The 18,307-nt window shown below is 39.7% G+C and overlaps 1 protein-coding gene across 1 annotated transcript in view; it reads right to left on the bottom strand.

Moving 5' to 3' along the window:
- LOC124783347 (probable cleavage and polyadenylation specificity factor subunit 2) overlaps positions 1–16,136 on the bottom strand; it is a 174,496-nt gene extending 158,360 nt beyond the window's left edge. Inside the window, exons 1-3 of the mRNA XM_047254014.1 lie at positions 15,981–16,136; positions 14,419–14,584; positions 6,886–7,045 (exon numbers count right to left, since the gene is read on the bottom strand). Of these exons, the coding sequence (XP_047109970.1) occupies positions 6,886–7,045; positions 14,419–14,567 (309 nt within the window). The 5' untranslated portion in view covers positions 14,568–14,584; positions 15,981–16,136. The remainder of the gene's footprint in view (positions 1–6,885; positions 7,046–14,418; positions 14,585–15,980) is intronic.
- Between the last annotated feature and the right edge of the window lie 2,171 nt (positions 16,137–18,307).

Genomic DNA, 18,307 nt, shown 5'->3' with positions numbered 1-18,307 from the left:
GAGCTTGTCCTGTCTTGATGTCAGACTGGGCTGCTCAGATGACTACTGCTGGCACCATGCTGTGCTTCAACCTTAATCCTGACTTCAACTCTGGCCTCAGCACTGATACACTTTCTGCATCACTTGGCAGCCTCCAGACTCCACACTCAGCTACTAGATGCAGTCACACGCCTGCTATGGTCATCTAGCCTTATGCTTTTGGGTGCTGAACTGGGGCTACCCTTGTGGGCCGTTCAGTGAGCACCAGTGTCTAGCATTCCACGTCGGGAGTTCCGGGTTCGATCTGGGCCATGCCGAGCCCAGCTAGTCACTTCCAGGCTGTCGAGAACACTTGCTGCTGGCTGCCCCTCAAGCATGGGGCTGTGATGACACCATGTATCTCAACAAGGTCACCCAGCAGACTGCTGCCAGCACTGCAATCTACACATACTGTCACCTCATAGGTTTCCAGCCTTGGGCTTTGGCCGACTTAGCAGTAGAGAATAAGCTGCCAATAAAAGCTGTTTATCTTCTGAGAGGATTCTCTGGCTTCGCTGTTGCCATGACATGGTATTACTCATTGCCTGAGGCCACCCATACTTGACATCCTGACAACCAACAGACATCCTGCTACTCTTGGGTGATTACATAAGGGACTGACCATTACAATATCGTCCGCCCCCGGTAGCTGAGTGGTCAGCGCGACACAATGTCAATCCAAAGGGCCCGGATTCGATTCCCGGCTGGGTCGGAGATTTTCTCCACTGAGGGACTGGGTGTTTTGCTGTCCTAATCATCATCATTTCATCCCCATCGACGCGCAAGTCGCCGAAGTGGCGTCAAATCGAAAGACTTGCACCAGGCAAACGGTCTACCCGATGGGAGGCCTTCGTCACAGGACATTATTATTATTATTAGTATTACAATAACGAATCATTCCACCAACTCAGCAAGTCCACCTTCTGTAGTAACCCTGTCCTGTTTCCTACCTTACTACATATATTACAGTACAGCAACCTGTTTGAAAACCATACAGCCTACTCTCTCTTCTCTTCTCTTCTCTCCCTCTCTCTAACTTCACTTCCTATCATATGATTGCTCGGTTTTGTGTAGGTCATCTTAAAGCTAAATCAGAGTTTACTCTCAGTCTCTAGGTGAAATAACCTCTTGGCATGTCATCTAAAAACACATTGTGCCAATGGCATTGAAAAGTATGTCCCAATACCCTTCTATGGATGCATATATTGACCATCTTTTTTATTTTACTTAATATGGGTCTGCGGTCTTATACCTTGCATTTGAATTTTCTTATCATTTCTCCTTTTTTATCCTACAGCGGTATTTAAATTTATCTTTGTTTATCAAATAAATTTACAACTGAATCTTGTTTTTCTCCTCCCATCAGTATTTTTTCCCCTTAAAGCTAACGTTAATTAGGACTGTATAATATTATAACAAAATCTCAAATTTCAGATAAATCGGCAACAAAGATCATCCCATTTAGTTCAAAACTGTCCACAAAATTTATTTGTATATTTCTCCCACCAGCTAAGCAGCAGTTGTGTACTAAACTTAAACAGTTTGTCCCAAATAGAATGTTCACAGACAACTGGTGAAAGAGCTGTATTAAGGGGAGCCGGAGGTGGTCAAATCCAAAAAAATTACCTTTAATGTAACTTTGAATTATTGTTCTACTCGCCCTAGAAGTGGAGTTATTACCATTTTCCCCCACGCCTGCAGAGGAAATGGGCGGCCGCTGAATGCATCTAACACCCTCTCGTGACTTCCTGGCGAACTGCTTGGTATTTTCTCGGCCTGTTATGCATACAGCGGCTTATGTTACGCATACAGCGCCTTATGTTACGCATACAGCGAGTGTGCAAGGGTTGGCTACATTGTTTTCTGTGACAAATGAAGCGCTAAGAGCATGGAACATCGTCTCTTTGCTGTTTACCGTTTCGAATTAGTTCAGTGTTGCGCCTGTTGTTGGTAGTATTATACTTCTTGTGTACAGCGTTGTTCTGGTTACGATGCCATGTTTTAGTAACCGTGTGTATAAGAAGAGGAAGAATGTAGGGAAAAGAAAATTAACACTAATACCAAGTTGTGATACTACAATTACTGAAACAGTGCGTTCTTCTGCTAAGCAACACATGGCCGGCCATAACCCTGTGACATCTTCTAGCAAGAAGTTGACTGGTAGAAGTGACAGATTTCGTGAATATGTTTCTGACAGTGATGATATTAACGAAGTACTGAATATTGGATTATTATCTTCTGTGCTGAAAAAAAGTGTTCTGTGCAAAATGTGTTCAAGTGTAGGAGTGGGACTAGAGATAACAAAGCACTTTGGTTTAGCTTGTGAGATGAAGATAATCTGTGCATATTGCAAGTATCAAGTGACTTTCTACAATTCACATGCCAGTCTCTTTGGTGAAAATGGACGGTCTAGAGTGTTTGATGTGAATGTTCGACTTGTGTATGGTCTTCGATCCATTGGAAAAGGGTCTGCTGCTGGTAAACTGTTTTGTGGTATTATGAACTTGCCATCGCCTCCAAGCAAATTTGGGTACTACTGTGAACTGGTAGGATCCTCTGTTGAAGATGTGGCTTTGAAAACCATGAAGGAAGCAGTGGAGGAATCTGTAGAAATGAACGGTGGTTCTAGGGATTTGGTAGTGGCATTAGATGGTTCCTGGCAAAAGAGGGGTCATAAATCCCTGAATGGGGTTGTAACTGCTACTTGTGGTGATAGTGCAAAAGTGATAGATGTTGCAATATTATCAAAACATTGTAGGTGCAAAAATAAAATCAAAGTATAGCACAGTGGAACCTGTGAGGCAAATTTTAGTGGATCAAGTGGAGCAATGGAAGTGGATGGAGTGAAACAAATTTTTGAACGTTCAGTTCCCAGATACAACGTTAGGTACAAATACTACCTTGGGGGTGGTGACTCCAAAGGTTTCAAGACTATAAAGGAACTGAAACCATATGGAAATGAATTTGTAGTTGAAAAGTTGGAATGCATTGGGCATGTGCAAAAGCGTATGGGTGTACGGCTTCGAAGGCTCAAACAAACTTAGGGTTCAAGTAAGCTCAGTGAAGGAAAGACAATAGGAGGGAGAGGCAGGCTTACTGATGAGGTGATTGAACGTCTACAGAGATACTATGGGTATGCTATAAGGCAAAATACTAGTAATGTTAGTGACATGCGAAAAGCACTGTGGGCATTGTTCCTTCATACTGCCTCTTCCAATGAATACCCTCAACACAGCCTGTGCCCAAAAGATTCCTGGTGCAAATATAATGCGAAAAAGGACTATGATCACAAACATGGTTTGCCAGCAGCTGTGATAAATGTAATAAAACCAATTTTTCATGACTTAGCACAGCCAGAATTGTTACACAAATGTCTACACGGAAAGACGCAGAATCCTAATGAGAGCGTAAACAATTTGATTTGGAAAGTGATTCCTAAAAGGGTGTTTGTAAGCATAAAAACACTGCACTTTGGCATTTATGACGCAATAGCAACCTACAATCAAGTGAACTGTGTGAAGTGTGAAGTTCTGAAGGCATTAGGATTTACAGCTGGGGTGAACACTGTACGAGCACTAAGAAATATTGACAGAGAAAGGATAAGAGGAGCAGAAAGAAGAGAAAGGCATATGAAGTATGATGGAACAACAGGCCAGAAAAGAAGACAGAAGAGGAAGCTTTTGGAGGATGATAAGAAGAAGACCCTGATAATCCATCCTATAGTGCAGGAATGTATTGAGAAACTTTGATAGCCATTTCCCGTAAATTAGAATTTTTTGAATATAAGGAACATTTTCTCAAAATCCACTCAAGCTAGAGAGATAAAATTTTTATACAGCACTTCTAGTGGTCAAACTTACATTGTAACACAGCCATTTGGCAATATGTTCAGTAGTTTCATTTCAGTTTAATTATAAAGCAATTATTTGTAAAAAAAATTTGGGTCATTAATAAAAAAAATAATTGGAAGGAAACTAGAAAAGATACTCCAAAATCCCTCTGTCATAACTGCAATACTAAACCACTCTATATGTAAAAAAAAAAATTCAAATTTTTCTATTTGGTAGTTTATTCATAAATGTTCCTCAAACTTAGTGATTTTAACATGGGCAGCATAGGCACCTCCGGCTCCCCTTAACAGATGACTCAGTTTTTTCCTGAACCTTTCATTCAATTAATTTAATTACCCACTTTCCTCTAATGTTGTTAAAGTGGAATATGGTATTTCTACTATATCTTAATCTGTACACTTTCCTGAAATATTAAGTTTGGCACCAAGTCACCAATACTTTTGTAAAAAATTCCATTAAAAAGCAACCCAGTTCTCACTCAACATACAATGTTTCATTAAAAATTGTTCTTGAATAAGTACAGCTCTTCTTACTCAGTCTGGCTGCGCACCATGCAGGGTGCACTGTCATATTGCAACTCGGTGATGTAGTGAAGCCATTGAGCAACTGCCTCTCGCAGTGTCAACTATTACAGAATTGTCGTACGCTCATTGTGTTCAGTCACCACCAATTAATACTACAGTCCATTAATTTCCCATCATGCAGTCTTAAAAACCTTCTTCCTAAGTCGTTACACCATGGCTATTAATTTATCATCAGAAAAACAATTCTTCTTAACTGTTCTTAACTAATATACAAAGAGCACTAGTATTTGTAGCTCATACACACCAAAGTGAGGAAAGTCACAGGATAGTAATAGGCACATGTACAGTGGGCAACAGTAACACAAACACAAGGAATAAAAGGCAGTGCATTGGTGAAGCTGTTATTTGTGCTTAGATGATTAATGTGAAAAGTTTTCTGGCGTGATTATGGCTGCCAACGGGAATTAACAGACTCTGAATGTGGAATGGTAGACAGAGCTAGACGTGTGGGACATTCCATTTCGGAAATCATTAGGGAATTGAATATTCTGAGATCAACAGTGTCAAGAGTGTGCCAAGAATACCAAATTTCAGACATTACCTCTTATAATGGGCAATGCAGTGGCCGCCACTTAATGACCAGGAACAGAGGCATTTGTGTTCAAGTTGTCAGTGTTAACAGACAAGCAAGACTGCGAGACATAACCCCAGAAATCAATGTGGGTTTGCAGAACGTATCTTTAGGACTGTGCAGTGAAATCTGGCATTAACAGACTATCGCAGTATACGACCGACACTAGTGCCTTTGGAAAACCGTGGCCTAGTTCGATGAGCCCGATTTCAGTTGGTAAGAGCTGATGGTAGGGTTCAAGTATGATGCAGACCTCATGAAACTCTGGATCCAAGCCGTCAACAAGGCACTGCGCAAGCTGGTGGTGACTCCACATTGATGTGGGCTTTGTTTACATTACATGGAACCGATCACTGATTGGATATAGTTCTGTTTGGCTACTTCGACACCATTTGCAGCCCTTTATGAACTCCATGTTCCAAACAAAGATGGAATTTTTATGGATGACAATGTGCCATTACAAAGGGCCACAATTGCCCATGATTGGTCTGAAGAACATTCTCAATAATTCAAGCGAATGATTTGGCCACCCAGGTTGCTCAACACAAATCTCACTGAATATTTATGGGACATAATCGAGAGGTTATTTGTGCACAAAATCCTGCACTAGCAACACTTTTATAATCATGGATAATCCTGCACTGGCAACACTTTTATAATCATGGATAGCTACAGAGGCAGCATGGCTCAATTTGTCTGCAGGGGACTTCCAATGACTTGTTGAGACCATTTCCACATCAAGTTGCTGGACTACGTCAGGCAAAAGGAGGTTCGGAACAATATTAGGAGGAATCCCATGACTTCCTCAGTGTATTGCGCATAACACAATGAAAATACATGATCAATTGCTACTCACCATATAGAGGAGACACTGGGTCACAAACAGGCACAACGAAAAGACTGCTATACAGTTTAGCTTCTTCTAAAGTACAAAAAACACACACACAGGACCAATGTGACCATAATATTGTTGATATTGTCCAGAAACATATAAACGATTAACTGGACATCAATCTTCTATCAACATCAACATCCAACATGAAGTCTCTACATAGAATGAACAAATCCGAATGTAACATTTCATTGGTCTGAATAAATGTCACAACTATCATCAAAATTATGTATTCTCTGAGGACTTGACACTTCTCCAAAGTACGTCGGCGATATTCTAAACTTCTATAGCCAAGTTCGGTAAGGTACTTTCTCTTGTGAAGTTATTGTGATCAATCCAGAGAATATTAGTGCTCTCCTCTACAATAACTTATTTTATGGTTTTCATCTGCAAGTAACAGTCATCAGTAAGAATATGTAATGGTACACTTCACTCCTTTGGAGTGGTATGTAATGTCACAATACATAGTGGAAACTGTAGGAGAAATTTAATGCTCTTTCTATGTGTATTCAACCAGCTCAAATCATATCATATGAAAAACACTACTAAATCTCAGTTAACATTGTACTCACACTAGAGAACTACATCTACATACTTTTCTCACAAAAATGGTACAATTTATACTACTACTAATTGCTTTACAACAGAGTGTGAATTCTGTACAACACTTAGCAATTTCTCCCTCTCCAGCCACTTCTCACTCCCCCTCCCAATTATTTTTTTCTCCATAGGGTTTTGTGTACATTACATGCTTAATGTGTTGGGCTACGTGATTAGTGACTTTCTTGCCTAATAATCAGTTCACTGCTGGTTCATAAGGCATGCTGCTCAATTCAGTGTAATCAATCCAGTTGTCTTTTTTTCGGGTTGTGCCAGATTGATATGAAAGATGTTACGTCACAGTATGTCATAAGATGGGGTGTCATTCTACAAAAAACAACTACAAGAGGTGCTGAAAAAAGTAATTACCTGATACAAATCATACATAAACATCTGTCCCATTTTGTAGACTGGAATTGTAGCATAAATTGGACAGTTGAGGCCACATTTGCCAACAAGGTATGGCAGTGCTCCTAAATGTAGTGGATCTGGATATGAGAGAAGCACTGCATCGATCTGGTGAACATACCTGCAGAAAAATACAATAAAATGTAAACTGTCATTGAATTTTCGTAATCAAAGTTATCTGTTGAAGACACCAATAACTAAAAAGAACAAAGACGGAAAAGGCTCAATTACTTACATCTCATTTTTATTACTGTTATCTTTTAATAAAAGAGTAATAATAGTAAGTGCAAACACAATTGCAATAAACAGAATTTATAACGAAAATACATATGCAATAACCAAACATAATCATTCTTTTTTGTTGCACATTATATATGCAGGAACCAAAAATAATAGAGAGCAATGATGCACAGAATGAGAATACCATCACTAATAGATCAAGAGAGCTCAGTCTGGACCCGGATGAAGGACTGTAAGCAATTTGCAACACGTAAATACTTTTGGAACTACAGAGCAAAACTACCAACTGATGAAGGAGCATAGCCCTCAAAATGAATACTGACTGAAAAATTAAAGTTTTGTGGCTGGTTAGGAGTAGGGATGGACGAGGATATTGTATAGATTCGATGGTCAGTGGCGTACCACTGTGAGCGGGGTGCGACTGTTAGTGGGTAAGACATTCCTCATTTCGGGGCATGACAAGAATATCCAGCACCTGATATGTGATGCTTATGACCAGACTTGACTAGGTGGTAATGGGAGGACGTATGGGACAGGTATTGCATCTACACTGTATGATCAAAAGTATCCGGACACCTGGCTTAAATTGACTTACAAGTTTGTGGCGCCCTTCATCAGTAGTGCTGGATTTCAATATGGTGTTGGCTCATCCTTAGCCTTGATGATAGCTTCCATTCTCACAGGCATACACTCAGTCAGGTGCTGGAAGGTTTCTTGGGGAACGGCAGCCCATTCTTCACCGAGTGCTGCACTGAGGAGAGGTACCAATGTCGGTCGGTGAGGCCTGGCATGAAGTCAGCATTCCAAAACATCCCAAAGGTGTTCTATAGGATTCAGGTCAGGACTGTGTGCAGGCCAGTCCATTACAGGGATGTTATTGTCATGTAACCACTCCACCACAGGCCATGCTTTGTGAACAGGTGCTCAATCGTGTTGAAAGATGCAATCACCATCCCCGAATTTCTCTTCAACAGTGGGGAGCGAGAAGGTGCTTAAAACATCAATGTAGGCCTGTACTGTAATAGTGCCACGCAAAACAACAAGGAGTGCAAGCCCCCTCCATGAAAAACATGACTACACCGTAATACCACTGCCTCCAAATTTTACTGTTGATACTACACACGCTGGCAGATGTTCACTGGGCATTTGTCATACCCACACCCTTCCATCAGATCTCCACATTGTGTACCATGATTTGTCACTCCACACAACTTTTTTCCCTTGTTCAATCGTCCAATGTTTACGCTCCTTACACCAAGCGAGGCGTCGTTTGACATTTACCGGCATGCTGTGTGGCTTATGAGTAGCCAGTCGGCCATGAAAGCCAAGTTTTCTGACCTCCCACCTGTCATAGTACTTGCAGTGGATCCTGATGCAGTTTGGAATTCTTGTGTGATGGTCTGGATAGATGTCTGCCTATTACATATTACGACCCTCTTCAACTGTCGGCCTGCACGTTTTTGTGCTGTATGTGTCCCTTCACATTTCCAATTCAGTATCGCATCGGAAACAGTGGACCTAGGGATGTTTAGCCATGTGGAAATCTCGTGTACAGATGTATGACACAAGTGACACCCAATCACCTGACCATGTTCGAAGTCCGTGAGATCCGTAGAGTGCCCTGTTCTGTTCTCTCACGATGTCTAATGACTACTGAGGCTGCTGATATGGAGTACCTGGCAGCAGGTGGCAGCACAATGCATCTAATATGAAAAACCTATGTTTATGGGGGTCTCCGAATACTTTTGATCACATAGTGTAAGTGACCATGGAACAGAAAACGCTACTGAATCCGATCAACAGAGGAAAACTTGCTGGACATGACAGGATACCAATACAATTACATATAGAGTACGCAAAAGAACTCATTCCTCTTCCAGCAGCAGCGTATTGGAGGTTGCTGGAGGAGTGAAGCATATCTAAATATTGGAAAAACATACAGATCATACCAGTTTTCAAGAAGGGTAGTCAGACAGAAGCCGAAAGTTATAGGCCCATATCTCTGACATTTGTCTGTTGAAGCATTTTAGATTAAAGATCACGTACAGTGTTCTGCAGCTCTTCCACTGCATGCTGCTGTTGACAATTTGTTCTCATTGTTCATAACCAATCAGGTGATAGTACACTGTAGCCATTGAGAATCGCTGAATTTAATGACTTGTTTTAGCAGAAGGTACAAACTGATCACTTTTGTTTTTGACATGGAGAGCACGAGACTGACGATTACTCATCTGACCTTTACAGCTTGTAAGGTTGGTTTCTGGTTTTTGCACTTATTTCTTGTAGTGTACAGTGATCAGCCAGAACATTATGATCACCTATCTAATAGTCAGTACGTCCACTTTTGGCACAAATAACAGCGGCGATGTGTTGTGGCATGGAAGCAATGAGGCCAATGAGGCCTTGGTAAGTCACTGGAGGGAGTTTGCACCTAATTCCTGTAAATTCTGAGGAGGGCGGTGGAGGGTGGCATGAGTTCTGACACCACATTCAATCACATTCCAGATGTGCTGGATTTGGTTCAGATGTGGACAGTTGGGAGGCCAGCACATCAACTGGAACTTGCTACTGTGTTCTTCGAATCACTCCATCACACTCCTGGCCTTGTGACATGGAGCATTATTTTGCTGAAAAACTCCACTGTCATCGGGAAACATCATTGTCATGAAGGGGCGTATATGACGTTTTGATTCCCATGCCAGCGGCCGCCACTTTGAATTCCCGCTGAGTGCTGCTTCTGGCAGCTGCAATGACTGAGAGGGTGCCCTGGGATCACTCTCATCCATGCTGCTGGCAGTGTGCAGGCAGAACGTTCCAGAGTTGGACGAAAAAAGCTTCTCACTGTGACAAGAGTCGGCAAATGAAGAGTGGCTGCAGTCTTTGCCTTGATGATCCGTTGGACTGGTTGAGCCACACTATTGGTCAACCAAAGGTTCCAAGCCGTTGTTGGATCTAGTGGGCATGAAGAGTTTTGTGAAGGGGCTCGCTGGAACTGCTGCATAACACCATTTGCCGAACTGTAGGCTGTTAAATAGCCACATAAAAAAAAAGTGATGTTGATCGAGATGGCCATTTGCAACTTTTAGTCTATGTGGATTTGTGTGGCTGTTACAGCCTGTAAAAGAGCATTTATTGCTCACACAACTGAGTGACTTGGTTGTACTGAAGTACATTACTGGTGCGCACAGTGGTTATTGTATTGAGTCCACGTGGTTTTGGGATGCACATGCTTGTCTTGACAAGAACCATATTCATTACATTATGTTAAGTACTCCGTGTCCTGTTATTCATCTGATTATTGTTGAAAAAGATGTTGTTCAGATTTTGGAAGGAGGGCTGTATATGAACAAGTATTCAAAGTAGTAATGAACTTGCTTATTGTGTAAGGATTACCTGTGGTCATTTTAATATCATTTATTCTGAAATGCAGGATGGTGAACACAGTGGGTAAATTTAAATCTTTCTTGTTAACTGCTGGTGATATCTATGCAATTTCTGTCTGCAATGTTAGTTGATTAAATTTGTTTTTTATGTAAAGGTTATCTGTCGGTCCTTTTACGTTTATGTTATGCTGGTTCATTAGCTGCTGGCTTTTTTTTTATATATATATATATATATATATATATATATATATATATATATATATATATATATATATATATATATATATATATATATATATATATATATATATATAGTTTTATTGATTCTCTTGTAAGACTAACTGGGGATTCACTTCTTCAGTTAACTGTTTAAATATTTGCATATAATAAAAGCATGTAACTTTGTTCATAGGAATGTCATTATGACTGCCTGTAAACCCCAGCACCACCACTCCATTTCTACATCACAGTGTGTGTGATCTGCAACCAGTGTAGGATACTCCTTGGCCATCCTGGTGTCTTGCATGAACACCACTGGACCCGTGGATGCCCACATGAATGCTCCACCAGAGTATAATGGGGTCGCTGCCGGCTGATCTCCGTGCCACAGTACAGGTATCAAAGAGCTGCTCCCTCGGAAGACAACAATTCGTATCATCCCATCAGCATGATGAAGAAGGTATCAGGATTCATCATACCATGCAACACTCTGTCACTGCGCTAACATCCAATGCCAATGGTCACATGCACATTTCAGTTGTAGTTGCCCATGTCATGATGTTAAAAAACATTGGAACATGTATGGGTCGTCGGCTGCGGACACCCATTATTAGGAGTTTTCGGTGCACTTTGTTCAGACACACTTGTACTCGCCCAACTTAACCCTTTCAGACCTGATTTTTTTCTGGAGGAAGGAAAATTTTTCCTTATGCTCTAATGCTCTTAGGTGATTTTTTAGTGATTTTAGATGCAAGACTTATACACTTAAATGTACCTGTTATCAAAATGCAACTTGAACCCTTTGACTTCTCTTTATGGACTAAAATAATTAATTTTGAAATACTCACTGTTGTAATAAATAAACCGGATCATTCAATAATTACTGCGCAAAATAAAAATAATAATATTCAGTTATGCAGTGGAATATAACTAACCAACCTCTCCTGTGTTTTCTGGCGGCCACAAGCTGCTGTGTACTGCTACGTTCACTTGTTGATATTTTTATAAAGACTGAACATTCACAAATGTGTACATGAGTTTTCCACTGACGAAAAATATTTCTGTTGCAGCTAATACACAGCAAACTGTAATGTACATAATTGTAGCCAGAGGGTCTGAAAAGGTTAAAGCCTGATGTTAGTTCCACCACAGTTCACTGCCTGTCCTGTTTTACCAGTCTGCCCAGCCTACGACGTCCGAAACCTGTAATGCGGGGCAGCCACCCAATCCCAAGACGCCTAGATGTGGTTTCATTTGGGTTTTGTCACACGCCGAAGACACTCACCATAGCACTCCTCATACGCCCAACAAGTCATGCAGTTTCAGAAATGCTCGTGCCGAGCCTCTGGTCCATCACAATCTGTCCTTGGTCAAACTCAGATAGATTGCCTGCCTTCCTCAATCTACACACAGACAGCAAGCTCACTGATACTACACGCATGAAGCAGTGTCTGAGTAGCAGTCATTCCTCGCCAGGCGATGCTGCTATTGCAGGTTTATACTGATAGTAGGTTAGTGGTCATATTGTTCTGGCTGATCAGTGTATGTTCCTCTGAATAAGAAAGGATTTTTTGGGATGTTGTTTCATATTCAAATGTTATAGTTTGCCTGTCAGTTGGCCAAATCATCAAATATTGGTGTGCTGATGGACTGATGTGTAGCATAGCCTGAGGTCTACGTTAGGCTGAAATTTTACAGCTTTGTTAGAGTAAGCGAAGCCAATAGAAGTCAGTGTAAGAAAACTGGTCATTGAAAAGGGCTGATCTGGAGTGTAGCCTGAGGTCTATGTTAGGATAGTTGTGAGTTGGTATAGCCAACAAATGTGTCAGAAAATTGGTTGAGGCAATGGGCTGATCTGTAGCATAGTCAAATCATTGTTTCACAAATTTGGTGAGGTATTTTCAGAATATCCCATTTGCAAGGTGGTAGTTAGACAGGAATCCACCGAGTGAGGTGGTGCAGTGGTTAGCACACTGGACTCGCATTTGGGAGGACAACGGTTCAATCCCGCATCCGGCCATCCAGATATAGGTTTTCCGCAATTTCCCTAAATTCCTTGAAGCAAATGTCGGGATGGTTGTTTGAAAGGGCACGGCCGACTTCCTACCCTAATCTGATGAGACTGATGACCTCACTGTTTGGTCTCGTCCACTAAATCAACCCAACCCACAGGGATCTAAGAATACAGAATATGGACTATTCTGTTTCATATGGCAGCATTCTGCATCAATTATTTCATTATAACCCCACAGAATTTCATTCATTCGACATCATGATGACGTTTATCAAAAACACTATTTTCTCATTGGTCCTGCCACCTTGCATAAGCGGTGACTCATGATTTGTTAACTTTCCATCTTTCACTGCGCAATCAGCTACCAACTGCAACACACAATGGAAAAGCCACAGTACACCGTCTACGTAGGTACTTTTAACATATTTCGGAACAACTTAGGTGCATCCATTCTTAGTATGTTGGATGGCGGGCCAGCAGCTGATAAATACATAATAAATAGAAAAAAAATGTTTATCTCAGATTTATTTTATCAGCTACTGGTTTAGGCAATAAGATAAGTCATCATCAGGTTCTTCTATTCTAGATAGGGGCAGAATTTTTCCATGACAAAATGTATGTACATCATATATGACAAATACCCAGTCTTCGCACTAGCTTACGTACGCCTGATTTTGGCACATCAGCAGCTGCATGTTTAACCATTGACGTGTGCCAAAGTAGTGCATAGGTAAGCTGGTGTGAAGAAGACTGGTTACTTTTCATATATGATGTACATACATTTTGTCACTGAAAAATTCAGCCACTGTATACAATAGAGGGCCTGACGGTGGCACATAATATCGCCAAAGCTGGCAAGTGATAAAATAAACTGGAGATGAACTTACAGCTTTCTTTATATTTATTATATACTTATTACATATTTTGTTTCAGACTCACGTATTTTGATATTTCTGAGGACTGAAAATCTACTCTGTATAAATTAACATGGGCTCTGAAAACAATGGGCCTGTGAAACCCATCTCGCTCTGTCCATCCATGAGACAAAGAAAGCACCCAGGTCGAAACCACATTCTGTGACTTCTGGAAGGCATTTGATGCAGTTCCTTATTGCCATTTATTGAACAAATAAATATGAGTACACAGAATATCAGACCAGTTGTATGACTGGAACTTCACATCCCCTTCCTGCACGTTCCTCCCCCCCCTCTCTCTCCCCCTCACACACACACACACACACACACACACACACACACACACACTTTCCACAGCAGATTCTGTTGTACACAAAAAGTACCAATGAGTATATGTACAGAGCAATTTAAAATGGAAGGAGCATATAAAACAAATCAAAGGTAGGCCTATGGCAGATTACAGACTCAGATTCACTGGTAGAAGAGTCAGGAAATGCAGCCACCCTGTAGAGGATGTGACCTACAAAATTCTCATTTGACCGAATACATATAGTTGTAGCTGTGGAAAGTCTTTGTTAACGTGTAAAAATACCACAGCACATACGCACACATTCAAACATTGTATGAATTAAACACGAATGTAAATGATATGTGTGATAATATTACCTCTTCAAACATTGTATGAATTAAAAACGAATGTAAATGATATGTGTGATAATATTACCTCTTCAGTTCTTTCATGAACTCTGGGTCAAATTTCTCGTCCCATCCACAATCCAACAGTATCCTAAAATCATCAACCTGGAGCATGTAACATGGAGGTGATTCATCCATTGCTCCAGAAATAGCATGTACCTTTATAATTGAAGTCATGGTGGTTTACATGTGCCCTGAAATAAATTTCTTTCATGAAAAAAAGAAACTACTACTTCAAAAAATCTACAGATTAAGTTAATTTATTCTGTGGTATTACCAACACAACACAACACACATCATCATCTATTACTATCCCTTCACATCTACATTGTTAAGTTATTGATGCCCATTAATGATGGAAAATTTCACAATGTTAGAAGGCTGTACAACATATGAAACACATTGTGTATAGTCCATACTATTGCTATTCATACTATACTGCATACTGAGAACTGAACTCCCTCTACTCCAGGTGGACAATCTTATGTCACTGCTGATTTCAAGGCAACCTTGCAAAACATCTCCCATTTGTTGCTGAATGTCACTTCTGTTATTCTGGTACAAACAATCAAGTTTGCAGAAATGCCTTAAATTAAGCCTTACATACAGACACTTCAGCACCATAACAAGCCTGTTCACCAGAACTATCAAGACACACCATACATGTAGGGCATTTTATTTGTGATTTGGTTTGTTGGAGTCACAGGTATAATATTAAATTCAATCTGGATGTTATTAAATGTAAGTTCTATGCTGACACATACTTTTCATTCAAATGATGAAACTCACGTCCGAAATAGTCACATAAAACACGTACAATTGTGCATAATGGCCATTACATCTAATTGAAACAAGCCATGATAGTTCAGAAAAAACCTTCCACAGTCGTATCTATTAAGACTTTATATTAGTTTGCGAAATGCTGATATGATAGCACAGGAAGCCCATCAAAACAACATACAATGATTTCCAAGGTGGTCCATTCAGTTGCTCCTGGAAATATCAAGCTAAATTATATCAGAGGCAGGATTAAATCAGAAAACTGCATCGAACATGGTGCCTAACAATACGGTCACTCTTATCAAAGTGTTGTCAATACAATCGGCGGGGCTTTCCTGCAAATAGCCTATGCTTGAACACCTACACAGCAAATTATATAAAGAGTTGCCCAAATCGGCAGACTACAGCATATGAGATGCTCCAAAAACACCAAATGAATACAGACTGAGTTGCACCATTAACTAACTGCAAACCTGATACGAAACAATCCTAATGACATGATCAAATGACGAAACCATCTTACATGCAGTAGGCGAATGCACTGACTAATAAGGGCAAAAAAATTTGTTTCGAGATAATTTTGCTGACTATTGGAACGAGTAACCCAAGTCTTGAACAGCAAAGCACTTAATAATAACAATAAACTTCTGGTGTTACCACTTCTATCGAAAACATAACAGTACACAACAATGTGCATAAGTACAGTGAATTGTTTCTTTGTAACCAAATGGGGAAGTAGGGCGTTCGCGACGAATAAGGTACACCGAAGTTTGTTGCTTCATAATAATTTACAATCTGTGTAATCAATACCTTGAACAATAATTTCCAATATTTTAACCTAAACATGCATTTCAAACTTGGATTGTTTTGGCAAAGCACATCGCGTAAAATTATTTCACTTGTCACGTTGCTGCATAGTGAAACAGAGATGATATACTATGTTTACATGCGACACATCTTCTAAAAGACAAAAATCGAATTTCGGATATCGTTTTCCGCTGTCGTGTTTACATGCCAAAGTCTGAAGCGGATTTACTAGCCTACTCAAGTATGGCGCGTAGTAAACAGCTGTTACAGTTTCTGATTTAGTCATCAAAATCGCTACTTCTCATTCAATAGCATGGGGTGTATACAGGTTTAGTGTAATATTTCTTCTTATCCTCCACGTTACAGAAATCTACCCTGCCCATATTAGCCGAAAATTTGTGAAAAAGATATGAAAACTGACAGCCCAAGCACGTTTCAACACCAATTTCGTTTACATGGGCGGGAAAATCGATTGTGGCCGCAAGAAGTGGATTTCAAGAAGCGATTTTGAAGTGTTAATATGACCATCCAGTCACAGTATTGGGAAATCGTTTTACAAAATCCGGTTTTGGGAGCCCCAGGCAAACAGCCCCATATGAGACCGCAATTATTTACAATTTTCTTGTATTAAACAAAAAAAAAAGACAACGTAAAATTACTGTAATAAAATGGCATATTACTTCCATTAGTTTATCAGTTACTAGAACCACTAAGATTAGTAAGTTGCAGTTGGATACTGGTCTAGTAAATAGTTCAATATGAAAAGCCATTCCCTTTCGAAATTTTAAAGAAACACATGACCACTAAAATCACTTGAGACGAGTAGTGAGTATGCCTAGATGATATGTGGCAGCCGTATAATGTCATACACGAAATTCTCAGAAGCACTTGAATTTTACAAACAGAGTCGTTTAGCGTACGTAGCTGTATGAATGAAACGAAGACAATTCCTAAACCGCAAATTTGGAAGGCAATATGAGTACGCTGTTAAATACATCACTCGAGACAAGTGTGTGTTCATACTGGTTTCCGTAATTTTGCAGGAAGTTTAAACTTACTAGTCATCAAGTGCAGAAATGTGTATTCGTGTGATATGATTCATTTATGAATTATCTACTCCCGACAGCCTCCTGTATTCACCAGGAAAAAACAACTGTTTTATTTTTTCAGGTTTCTAAATTACCATTTTTGACTTGAATATGCATATAAAATATTGAAGATAAAATCGGTGATTGTAATTTATGAGAGAAAAACTTTGTTCCAAAGATTCTACTGTAAGCTATTTGTTTAGGTCATTTCATTGCTTATTGTCGCAGAAATTACAACTACAGTTACCATGATATAAATTTTCCAGTTTCTTTTTTAGAAGGTGAATGATTTAAACAGTTTTTGTGTCTCTGCTGCTTTGTACGTTATATTTCACGCTTCTCTTTTATTGGTTAATAAGTAATTTCTTGTTTACAGGCATAACTATTAGAGTCATGGCGCAAGGTGACCAATCAGCCTTGCAGCTATACTTGTTGGAGCTGTTGGTAGAAAAACTTAAAGTTTCTAGCCGAAAAAGTTATTGTTCCTGTTCGAATGATGACGAACTAAGCGTGCGCTTCCAGCTGTCCAACCTTCCATACCTAGAGATTCCATATTCTAGTTTCATAAAGCGGAAGTGTTTGTCAAAATGTATACATGGCAAGTACAATATATTTGCTCGTCTATCTTTTGCTATGAAACATGTTGATTAATTATATGGTGCTTGCATTTACGACTAAACAACTGCTGGTTTTCAGTGTTACATCATCTTGTGTTATCCTGCAATATTTTGTAACACATCTTTCATTCTTAATTTGCTGAATGGTGCACTACACTACTCTGTACTTTGTTCCTGTTTTACAAATTCATTCAAGTCTATTTACCAGTATTTAAAAAACTGACTTAATTTCTGGTATAAATTCATAAATCAAAAACAGGCATTACAATTTACTTTTTCCTATGTCAGTGAGACAAATGCTATTGATATTTTTTCATACTTCTACTTAATATGCAATTAATGATTTTTCTGTATTAAATTTTCACTCCAGTAGAGAATTATGTGCTCGGTGTGTTCTGTCCACAGTATGGGTTGAAGGAAATTATTCAGAATAGATTTTCTTTCAAATATTGAAGTTTCATTTGAAACGTTATTGGTATTTAATTGCGTTCTACCGGAATTTTGGAGTGGGAATAACTAATATTTATATTAAATGTAACATCTGGCAGGATCCACGGTAGTATATTGCAAAAGTTTTCAATAGGAGCATACATCTGTTGCGTTTTGAGTAAGATCAATAGAACAG

The sequence above is a fragment of the Schistocerca piceifrons genome, chromosome 1 (genome assembly GCF_021461385.2).
Source record: "Schistocerca piceifrons isolate TAMUIC-IGC-003096 chromosome 1, iqSchPice1.1, whole genome shotgun sequence".
NCBI classification, from domain to species: Eukaryota; Metazoa; Arthropoda; class Insecta; order Orthoptera; family Acrididae; genus Schistocerca; species Schistocerca piceifrons.
This window is presented reverse-complemented; position numbering and strand designations above follow the sequence as displayed.